At 38.5% G+C, this 12,265-nt stretch overlaps 1 protein-coding gene across 10 annotated transcripts in view; it reads left to right on the plus strand.

The window, feature by feature from the left end:
- Positions 1 to 12,265, plus strand: part of LOC138751657 (triple functional domain protein) — a 470,729-nt gene that overhangs the window by 317,829 nt on the left and 140,635 nt on the right. For 9 of the 10 annotated variants that reach the window (XM_069914229.1, XM_069914228.1, XM_069914227.1 and 6 more), the window contains one exon: positions 10,200 to 10,443. In XM_069914229.1, the coding sequence (XP_069770330.1) occupies positions 10,200 to 10,443 (244 nt within the window). Of the gene's footprint in view, positions 1 to 7,463; positions 7,587 to 10,199; positions 10,444 to 12,265 lie in introns of those variants that run through there. The other variant, XR_011350109.1, reaches the window with a different exon arrangement.

A 12,265-nucleotide genomic window follows, 5' to 3' on the forward strand; every position in this document is an offset into this window, starting at 1 on the left:
TGCTACCATTTGGGGCCCCAAACATTTATTCCAAGTGTAGCAACACTTCACTTGTGAATCTGCAATAGTCATCCTCTCCATTCGGTGCTCTCATTGTTGTCTCTCTTCATTGGAGAGACTGGATGAAGACTGGGAAACCGCTTCACTGAGCACATTCGCTCTGTCCTTATCAAACGACAGGAATCTCCTAGTGTCCAACCATTTCAATTCTGTGCCGCACTCCAGCGCCAACATATGTGTCCATGGACTTGTGCTCCGCCAAACCAGCACCACCTGTAAATTGAAGGAACAACACCTAATATTCCATCAGGTCATTTTACAACTGGATTAGAGGTATTAACCTCAACTATCCCTCTTTTTCCTTTCCTCCATCTCTCCACCCACTTCACTCTCCATTCACTGAGCTATTCCTCCCTCCCCTATTTCTCTTGTGTCCTCCCTCCCTATCCCTCTTGCCTAATGCCTGTGGTCCTCACCTGCCCCTCCCCCACTATTTTATTCAGGCACCTGCCACATTTTGCTCATATCTTGCCTCAAGCCTGAAACATTGGTTATTTATCTTTACCTTTGCTATATTAAATTCACTGTTTGATCTGCTGAGTTTCTCCAGCATTGTGTTTTTACTTTAATCACTGTAGTTGTGGACTTTTGTGTTTTATTCCTTCTATGCCTTGCCACTGTAATATCACTCTAAATGCTTATTAAATATTGTGATTACATCTGAATCCATCAGCTCCTGTGTCAGTGTTTTCCAGATATTAAATTCTCTTTAAAATTCAGTTCTCTTTAAACTTCCTTCCTTTCTCTCTCCAAACATGTGCTTCTTAGATAACCCTGCCACGGTGATAAAAAAGATTTTGACTATCTACCTATATACGCCTCTTCTACTTTTATACCTCTATCTTGCATTCCCTCACGCAAGGTATAACAAACCCAACCTATTCACAATCTCTCCCAATAACTTGTTCAGATAACCTCCTGGTGAATTCCTCTATAATCTCTCAGTGCAACCACATATTTCCCATAGTGTAATGACCAGAACTGCAAACAGAGCTCCTCAGGTAATGTTGTGGAATATTCAGCTTAAATTAAGTGAATCTTAAATTGTGTCTGCAGTATTTTGAATTGGAAGCAGATCTATTCTACAAAACTGTCCACTGTCCTGAGACCTTGAATAGACTTGTTGCTTATTCTGCTAGATTGGAGTTAATTATAGAAGCATTAGTCAGTAAAGGTTTTCTTTCATTTTTTTTTACTCAGATACTTGACAACTGTAATCCCATGGCCTAATCTCAAATTGCATTTCCCACCTCTCGCAACCACTCTGTGGCCCCTGTGTGTAGCTGCATAACTGTGCCAGAGTGCAGCAATTTGTCAATGGCAACCAGGCCTCAGACAATGGAACCCAAGGCACCATCCCAGGACATTGCTCATACAAAGTTATTCCACTCCTTCTAAAATAATCAGAGACATTTGAATTAGATTTAATTGCCAAAAAAATTAATCAAGTAAAACATGAAAAAATGATTTGTAAACAAGAAATTTATAAAAGTAAGAAAAACTTACAACCCATGACCCCATTCAAATGAATAGGGCTGGTATAATGCATGTGGGACCAGATATAAAGTGTATCCTGTCCATCAACTCAGAATATTTGTGCTCTGCTCCTGAGTTCAACAGCGAAGTAGGAGATTAGGTGTCTGACTTCCTTGTAGGTGTGGAAATCAGGAAGACTGTGTCTTGGAAGAAACATCACGGCGGCAGTTCAAACGCTGATTGCTTCATCCCATTGTAACCAAAAACACACATTGTTTTAATGCGCTGATTAGTCACCAAGGACAATATAAAAAATGTAATTTGGAGTCATGGTATTTACCGTACAGAAAAGGGTCTTTCAGCCTGTATCCCTGTGTTTAAGTTCATGTTCCATTTCTCCTACCTTCCTCATCCACCACAAGAGATTTGAGATAAATAATTTGCTTATTTCCTTTATAAATAGAGATTATTCAGCTACAGTGGGCTTTGAGTTAATATTGCTTCTATTCACTATCAGGATCATGGTGTGATTCATTACCTTCTCATTGCTTTTAAACTAAGCCCAGCTCTTTTGCAGTGATTGGTGCAGCAATTGAGAGTAATCATGAAGCAGAATTCTCATCTGAGTATAAGCACCCTTGGTTGGCTTTTCATCAACACAGAACCTTCTCATTATGCTAATATATTACCTTTAAAGTGAAGAGAATTCATTGTATTTCGAATTTGCCAGAATGAATGTCCATCCTACTTTGCTGTAAAATAGATAAAGAAATCCAACTGGTGTGGGTTTGAAACTGCCTTTGAAGCTATTTTAGTGTTTCTAATATTGCAAGAAAGCAATGGAAAATGTGAAGGATTCATCTGGTAGTTCAAGACGAAGTATGGAATCTGTGACCCAGCTTCTGAGCTCCTTAGCTGTTCCTCATCAAAACTGGGTAAGTTTCTTCGACTGTGGCTTGCAGGAAAATAATCTATAAATGTGGTTGTGCAGGCTTTAATTTCTTACGCTTGGAATAACATTGGCAAAGCATTATGCAACAGAATCTAAACCTGTTAACTAATTAATTTTCCAGCAAAGATGCAGGGTTTAGAGTTCTACAGAATTAACTGCAGAACAGAATCATTCAACTTTAATCATCCAGCTTTGCTCCTCTTCAGTTATGTAAGATCTTACACTTCTGTAAAAAAATTAAACATTTTTCTTAGAAGTATGGACAAGATATTAACCTATTGCCATGTACCAAATTTTCTATTTAATTTCTTCAGAGAAAGATTCATCCAGGTGTCTGAATAGAATACAAGTTATTCTTCTAGCTAAAATATACTGACATATTTATTCATTTTATAGTTACGCTGTGGGTTATCCATAATGATTTGTCTTCAGTGTACTAATAAAGGTACTAATGATGGAAATGCACTTGCTCATTAATAAAGACTAATTAAAACATCTTTATAATTTTGGGAACCATATCAAATAGTTCCTTCCTCACGAATGTATTGAATTCTAATTAAATTTCAGATGTTTATTCAGGGTTGGTTATAAACTAATTCAATATCATTAGCTGAACATCCATTGTTTTAATGATAAATAATTTAAATCTCAGGTTAAAAGTCTACTGCAAATAATGTAATAGCATGCTCTTATTTCTACAGTAAAAATGATTTACAATGTATAATGTTTTCATTTTTCTTTGATTTAATGTAATTCAGTTATTTAGAAAAAAAACATAATTTAGAGTGAACAAATTGCAAAATGTAAATGCACCATAGCAATGACAGAGAGCTTGTGGCTTCAGATTGCCGTATTTTCCCCTATTCATGCACCATGCAGATAAAAATCATGGATGTTGTACATGGTTTAATCCTTGAGGAATGTGAATATATATACCAAGTAGGTGATTGATAGGTCTCTGCTCTAAAGAATTAAGATTTAGACTGTACACTGAAAGGTTTTCTTCCTTTTAATAAAATATAATTCAATTTCATAAAATGCATTTTATGAATTAACCAGTATATTTTTTTTCCTGACGATATCAATTAGCTATCAAGTATAAAAGCTTGGAAATTGTTTTACACCTCAAAAAGTGTGTTAAATTGGGGCTGCATGGTGAACCAATGCATGTTTTATTTAATAAGTCATTAAGTCAATGTAGGGGTGAACTTGTGACTGCAAAGCCAATCCTCTGCAAGGCATTTATGATAGATTGAGGAGCAGGGTCACAGTTTACAGGGGATGGTGCAGAGAGGGTTAGAACTTCAGTCAGGAAATACAGAAGAATGTGTCAGGTTGGTGAGAAGGAAATTTGGTTCACTGGCCCCAGATGGCCAAGATTCAAGGGTCTTAAAGAAAATGGTGTCAGAGTTAGTGGGTCTGTTGATAGTAATCTACAAAAATTTGATGTCGGTTGCCTTCTTGGGAGCAGTGCCACATATAGATGTCTTCAGTAGATGGGAGGTCAGAGTTTGTGATGGACAGCTATCTTTGCTATCTTCTGCAGTCTTCAGTCTTCCTGAGAACCCAAATGACCAAACCAGCCTGTGATATAAGCAGTCAGTAGACTTTCCACTGTACTCCTATAGGAAGTTTGATAGAGTATTTGATGATGTGTCAAAATAACCTCAGACTTCTTAGAGTTCCTTTGATGTGCTGGCTCCAGGAGAGATCCACTGTTATGTGTACTCTTAGAAACTTGAAGGTTCTCATCCTCTTTACTTCTGTTCCATCAATGCAGAAAGTTTGTGGTCCTTCAGCCTCCCTAAAGTCTACAATAAGCTTGTCAGCCTTATGACGATGAGAACGAGATTATTGTTTTGCACGCAGCCTTGAGGTGCCTCTGTGATGCTGGTCAGCAAGGAGGAGGCAATGTGGCCAATCTGTACTAATTGGTTGCTCCACAACTTGTCTGCCAATAAGGAAGTCAAGGGTCCAGTTACGGGGAAGCAAACAGCATCCCAGATCCCTGAGTTTAATCATAAGTTTCGCTGGCATAATATTGTTGAACGTGGAGCAAAAGTCATTGAATAACAGCAGGTGTAAATAATTTAAGTCCTGTCAGAATTTTCTTTCGGTGAGATCCCCTCTCATTCTGAATTTTGTGACTTGTTCATGACAATAAATTCTGATTCATTCCTCTAAATTCCAATGGGTATAATTTTAATCTATTGGTCTTTTTTCATATGTCAGTCCTGCCATCCCAGGAATCAGACTGGTGAACCTTCACTGCACTCTATCAATAGCAAGAATGTCCTTCCTCACATTAGGGGACCAAAACTTTACACAATACTTGAGATGTGGCCATATCAAGGCTCTATACAATTACAGTACAACATATTTGCTTCCGTATTCAAAACCTCTCACAATAAATGCAAAATGACATTTGCTTTATTCATTTCCTGATGTACCTCCATTTCAACGTTCACAGGAATTTGAGCCTTAGTACATGAAATTTAAACATTTTAAGTATTGAAGTTAATAAGGAAAGCTAATGGATATATAATGGATACTGGCCATTATAGCTGTGGGTATAAATATAAAAGTACTTGTACAGAATATATGACACAATTTCACAGACAGCAGATAAGACCACATCAGGAATACTGCATACTTTGCTATTCATATTTATGGAATTATGTACTTCTATTGGAGGCAGGCCAGTGGAGTTTTATTGGGTTGAAAGGGATTGATATTAACAAAAAAGTTGAGCAGATTACAGTTTTGAAACATACAAGATTTTGAAGTGGATTAACATGGTAGATTTATTCTGGTAGGGTTAGAACCAGGGGACATAATTTAAGCATATGTACTCATCCATTTAAAACTGTGATGAGGAGCATATCTTGTCTAAGGACCATGAAGGTGAGGTAGATTACCTCAGAGGGTTGGAGAGGCAGTTATACATGTTTCAGGTGCAGATTGACTGACATTTAAAGTGCAAGGGACTCATGGGGTATGGGAAGAAGATTAGAAATTGTTTGATGGGCTCTGATCCTACAACTGGCAGAGTAGGTTTCTTCTTTTTAACATTTTTTAATTGATTTTAACATATCAACTAACATACAAAATTTTAAGGAAAACACATAGCAAGTTATTTCATATACATACAAGTATTGTACAAAAAAAAATTGATGGAACTACATTAGATAGTTCCTTGATGTACATGCAAACCATGTTATTGAATTAATCTACGATAACCATGTTAAACCCATATTTGCCAAGTTAATCCAAATAAAAAGAAAACAAAAAAAAACTTAAAAACCAAATCTAATGTACCCCCTCCCTCTAATCAAGGATGCCTTTGTTTTTAAAAAAAAGAGAAATTGTGGATGCATAGTAGGTTTGAGGAACCAGTTGGCTGGTTATCTTCTTATCACCCATTGAAGACATGGTGTGAGAATAGGATTGTAATAAGGCTTGGAACTGGTGTCAGGGAAATTGCAATTGAATCTTGCAATGAAGGGAATCAAGTTTATAGGGGCAAAGATTGGTATATTGGTGCTTAAGTTCAGTGTAATCGTAGAAGGGATTTGTTTACAAAATTTTGCACTAAATTGTTCAATGCCAGATCAAGTAAGCTGGCTTTCCTTTAACTTGTACAGAAGTAGACATCACTTGTTTTGTGAAGACCTGTTTCTGCCTGAATAGCCCACAACAGTCAAGGATGCAATGGCCCTCTGCACCCACAAACCTAGTAGCTGTGCACCTACAGTTGAGTTTTAAATTAAATTAGTTGTATGTCATTTGCACAAGTCCTGATATCTCTGTGCATAAGCATATCATGTTCATGGAAGAAGTACACCAAACTTCCATGCAATAAACTGCAGTTGACTTTTAGCTGAAATGCCGTCATGTCATACACAACTGTTACATATACACCTTAGGATCTGTGGCTCAAAGTCTCCGTTACCTTGAGAATCTCAACCACCAGTGCTTCAATGATAATGTCAACGTTGACATAAATTGCATTCACTGTTGTGTTTTGTTGGTTCTTCTGAATATATTGTAACAAATAGGACTTCACTGTAAATGATTTACTTTGGTTCAGTGCATTTATGGAGTCCATTATGGCTTAGTGTTCGGACCACTGCTTGTCACTTAAAGCGTGTTACACTACTGGAGGTGAATATCTTTTCAGTGAGGCATAGGGCTACATCACATTAGTTCAGACCTGCTTTATGGAATCACTACCCCAACGTTTTCACTTTAATTGGGCCACTTGCCGAGAACCTATCTCATTAGCTGTCCATACAACACGGATTTGGATTACAGCTAGCCCCTTGAAATGAAGTCACACCCGAAAATGGGTTAGGTTTGAAGCAGCGACTGACATTAATAACTTTAAAGATGAAGGAAATGCATTTCTTAGTACATTATTAAAAAGATATCAAGATAATCAAGAACATCAAGATGGACAGCAAGGTTAGCGTATGGCTTAGCATGACATTTTTACAGTGCCAGTGACCTGGGTTTGAATTTCTCATTGTCTGTAAGGAGTTTGTACATTCTCCCAGTGTCTTCATGGGTTTCGTCCCACACTCCAGTCATGGTTTGTAGGTTAATTAATTGGTGTATTTTGGTGGTATGGGATCATGAGGAAGAAGGGCCTGTAACCATGCTGTATCTCTAAATTTAAGTGGAGTGGTTGGCGTAGCAGTTAGCACAACACCTTTACAGTGCCAGCGATTGGGACCGGTCTGGGATTGGAATCCTGCGCTGCTTTTAATGAGTTTGAACGTTCTCCCTGTGTATGCATGGGTTTTCTCCGAGGGCTCCTGTTTCCTCTCACCATTCCCAAACGTACTGGGGATGTAAGTTAATGGGGTATAAATTGGGTGTCACGGACTCTTGAGTCGAAATGGCCTGTTACAGTGCTGTATGTCTGAATTTAATTTTGTTTTTAAATCTCAATTTGAAATCAAATCTGGCACAGGTTCCAAGTGGCTTTTTCCCAACATAATTCGAGGGAACCCTGTCTGGCTGCCACCCTGCCACTGCACTCCATGGGAAGCCCAGGCACCAAGTTGTTGGCGGTTTTCAACCAACAAAGTCATCAGTAAGACGCAAATTGTGCAAGTTCAAGACTTTAATTTGAATGGCAGCAATAACAAACCAAAGCAAGCACAAAAAAAATGAAACTTCATTAGCTCCCTCAGGGGGAAATAAAAGATCCCATGTAATAAATTGAAGTAGAGCAAGGAATTTCTATCTATGTATTTGTTCATGGAATGCACTGCTAGGGGTAATGGTTGAGGATGATACAGTCAGGATATTTAAAAGACTTAGGCAGATGGATGTAAGAAAACTAGGGGGCAGTGAGGCAGTGGTGCAGTGCTATACAATTAGCACCTCATTGTGGGCCCAAGGTTAATATTTATCCTTCAACCAAAACTGCAAAGAGATTTTGCAGTTTACTGGAACTTGCATACACTAGCACTTCTTATGTCACATGAATGATTACATCCAGATGTATCTTATTTGATTAAAGTACTTTGGGATACTTTGAGATTGTGAAGGGTGTTATTTAATGTATTTACAATATCAAATATGCATTTTGCATTTGCAGTAGAAACATTAGCATTCCCAGCCATGAATAAATTGATCAAGTTCATCAATGGCTGAACACTTCAATTAATCTGAAGTGGAGAGTAGGTGGATGGGGTGGGTTGGGAATGGAATAGCTTAGGTTTGATCTGTTTATCATAGTTTGTTATGAAATAAAATGTACATTTACATTATTAGATCGGCAAATTTAGACTGTGAAAATATACACATTTTAAAATGTTTACTGTTTTTATTTCAATCTAATTTCTTTACAAAATAATATTTGCATGATATACATGTTGAATTTAATGCAAAGAATTCAACTAAATAATTTAAAGAACATTGAAAGCTGGTTAAATAATTTATTGATTCTGTTAACAGTCTGAAGGCAATAATTACTGTAATTACAGGCTGCTTATGGTTTTTACTCCATCCATGACATTTAGAATGTACTCTTTATTTGGTGCACACTTAAACATTAATTATGCAAACTGTGTTGGAAGTTGGCCATGATTCTAAAATGTACAAATACCTGAGTTACATATAGTTAAGTGCAGTAATTTTCCATAGTTCAAAGTAAAATATTCACCACATTGAATAGTGAGTCATTAGAAAGCTCCGAGCTTGCTTGTGTTTTCCTCTTGATTGAGTATAGCTTTGTGATAGTGGGAGGATCAATCAGCATGAAAGGTCACACAAAAATTCACTGAGTTACATGCAAGCAAAAAAAATCACAATGGTATGGGAGCAAAGTACTAAGATCATTTGAAAGTTGATGAATAGAAACAATAATTGGGAATAATAAGTTTTTTTTTCAAGTTTGCCTTGCAGTTTTTTCATAAATCCAAATAAAATCTAAGGTTATTTGAATATTTTTAAACTTGAGTTTAATCCATTTGAATCATCTAATTTAATAATTGACATGTGAAACTCTGCCTCACCTGAAAGATCTTGTTTTGTCCCTGGATGGGGGTGAGGGTGAAACAGATTTTCATGTTCACCACCAACCTCATTAACTCTATGCTGTGCTCCCAAGGTGGCCTCCTCTACATCAGTGAGCCCAAAAGTAGATTGGACATCCACTTTGTCAAGCACCCACACTTTGTCTTAATGAAACTCCTGGTTGCTAGCCATTTTAAATCCTCTTCCATTCCCATATAGACCAGTCTGTCCTCAGCTTCATCTATTGCCAGGTTGCCAAGCACAAACGTGAATAACAACATAGTGTATTCTGCCTGCGTAGCCTACAACTCAATGGTATGAACATTGAATTTTCCATTTTCAGGTAACCCCCCCCCCCACCCCAATCTGATTCCACTGTTTCCATCTGCCTTTTGCCTATTCCTATTCTCCTGTCTCATTCCAGTACTTGCTTTTCACTAACATCACCCCTCCCCCTAATGGTCTCCATCCCTACTCTCCTGCCAGTATCCTTTTATTTTTGGCTCCTGTGTAGCCTTCCTGCCCCATCCCCCTTTTCATGCTTGCTTTGTCCCTATCTTCATCTTGATGAAGGTTGCAACCTGAACTATTCATTTCTCCCCATGAATAGTGCCTGATCCTCTCAGAGTCTCCACAGCTTCTCAATTTTTGTTCAACATTCCAGCAGTTTCTTTTGTCTTTATTCTGTTTTTAGAATCTTGTATACAGCTTAGCTATGTGTTTCATGAATTACTTCTTGAAGTTTAGTTACTTATAGGCTGTTAAGTGCTTTGAGATATCCTGCAAAGAGATTGACTGTAAGTTGGTGTGTCAGAAACATTATATCAACAAAATAACATTCAGTCAGTCAATGTGAAAACCTTTTTGAGTCAGTAATGTGAAATTATGAATATTTACAAAGAAAATCTCTGGAATTTTCAATGTTAATAACTACCTGTTTGACTAACTTTTTAAACAAAGCATTTTGCCAACTCAATAGTATGAATGATTTGAAAAATAAATGTGACATTTAATTAACTTTCTGAATGGCATTTTGATATGGGAAGAATTTAAGAGAGATTCCTGTTCTTTGTAAACTGCAAGAGTTGCAATAGGTATTGGTGATGAAATTTGGAAATGGACACATGATATTTTGACAGTCAGTATGTTACATCACTCATGTCTTTCTTCATCCCCCTCACAGTTGTCCGGTGGATGCGAGTTAACAGTTGTTATCCATGATTTTTCGGCAACCAACAACAATGAGCTGAGTATTCGGCGGGGTCAGACTGTGGAGGTTTTGGAGAGACCTCATGACAAGCCTGATTGGTGCCTGGTGCGTACAACTGATCGATCACCAGCTGCAGAAGGAGTAGTTCCCAGCAGTGTTCTCTGTATTGCACATTCGCGTAGCAGCATGGAGATGGAGGGCATTTTCAACCATAAAGGTAGGGTAGATCATTATTTTGGAAAAAACATCATGCAGGATTTATTCAACCAAGCAAAGTACTTGGATCTTGTGCAAGCCCTCTTCCTTATTATTTATTTATTTTATGTGTGAGAACACCCCCCCCCCCATCGTAAATAACAAAAGCCACAACATCATTGATGACTAACTTAATGCTTTTACTAATTACATACTACAAGCATTACTATGAAGCATTCAGTATTAATCAGTTCCTCACGTCATTGCATTCACGTAATATTCAACACTCTTCCCCCTCTCCCACCCAGCATACATAGTCTTTGAAATGTTCCGGTGGGTGTGTGGTTTATTTGGATCTATGAAAGGGGGTGGTATCGGTTGGGGCATTTTGTTGTTGTAAAGGAGCTCTAGGCATGATCTGTTTTAGTTCATCGGTCAAGATATAACTGGGCAGAGGAGAAGATGATATTGGCAGTCTTTTCGGAATTGGGGTGTGAAGACCCAGCAGACTAGTCTCTGGTTTCAGATGCCCTTCTTGATGGTATCTCCTTGATCGGTGATCTCGGGCCTTCCCCGCGTCCGTCAACATGTGATGGAGTCGCTTCTACTGGTAGTCGGGTAGTTGATCGATGTATTCTTTCCATCTCATTGTTCCCTCTGAGAATATGATACAAGTATGGGCTGAGTTTTTTCAGGACTACTCCCTGCACCCATGGAGCTTTGTGGATGCGGATGTGGTAGTCTTGCACCAAATCTTCAATCGATCTTGGGTCTCTTTTAGTGGAAGCTATCTGTTGCCGACAGTCTGGTCCTTAGATCTCTCCCAAACCTCAGCTCTGCCGGTGTTCTTTTGGTGGTTGAATGTGGTGTGTTCTGATAACTCTGCCAGAAATCAGCAGTTTTAAGGGACAATGACGAGCCTGAATTTTGTCTCATTTTCATGGCTTTCTTGAAAGTTTGTTTGAATCGTTCTGCTTCTCCGTTTGCACTGGGATGGTATGTTGCAGACAGTATGTGGCAAATATTATTGTGGCGCGTGAAAGCTTTAAATTCTGCTGATACCAATTGCGGGCTGTTGTCAGAGATAAGTTCAATTGGTAATCCATGTGATGCAAAAACTTCTCTGAGTTTTTCAATGGTCTGACCCGCAGTCGTTTTTTTCAAGCGGATTACATTTGGCCATTTTGAGTGCGCGTTGACTATCAGGAAATTCTTTCCCATGAATGGCCCCACAAAGTCTATATGGACCCGATGCCACGGGGTTTGCTTCTGCCTGAGGTGCTTTGGGTTGTGCCTCCTGGCATGTACTGCACCTTCTGGCTGTGTGCTCGATATCTTTCCCTTATGGAAGGCCACCAGACATGCATCCTGGCTACTACTTTCATACGCACTATCCCTGGGTGGTTATTGTGTAGTTCAGCCAGGTCATCTTGCTGCCACTTCTTGGGAATGACAGTCTTGGTTCCCCATTGTTGGCATTCTTCTTCGACGGACAGTTCATCACGTCTGGTGTAATAGGGTTTCTTTTCCTCTGACATTTCCTGATCTTCTGGTCAGCCATTGTCCGTGAAATAGAATACTCTGGACAATATTATATCTTTCAGGGTTTCTTTACTGATCCCCTTTGCTGTTATCGGAAGTTGATTCAATTGGCTTTGATTTATTTCTGTTGCTTCTGATGTCCATTTCACGATTATTTCATTCTGCTCTGTATCTGGGAGTGTTAAGCGGGAGAAGGCATTTGCTTGGTTATTCTGTGGCGCTGGTTTGCGTTTTAAATCAAAATCATATGCTTGCCAAGAGCATCGCCCACCTTTGAATTAGGGCTGCTGTCACCATTGGTA

Source organism: Narcine bancroftii, chromosome 1, assembly GCF_036971445.1.
Source record: "Narcine bancroftii isolate sNarBan1 chromosome 1, sNarBan1.hap1, whole genome shotgun sequence".
Classification (NCBI taxonomy): Eukaryota; Metazoa; Chordata; class Chondrichthyes; order Torpediniformes; family Narcinidae; genus Narcine; species Narcine bancroftii.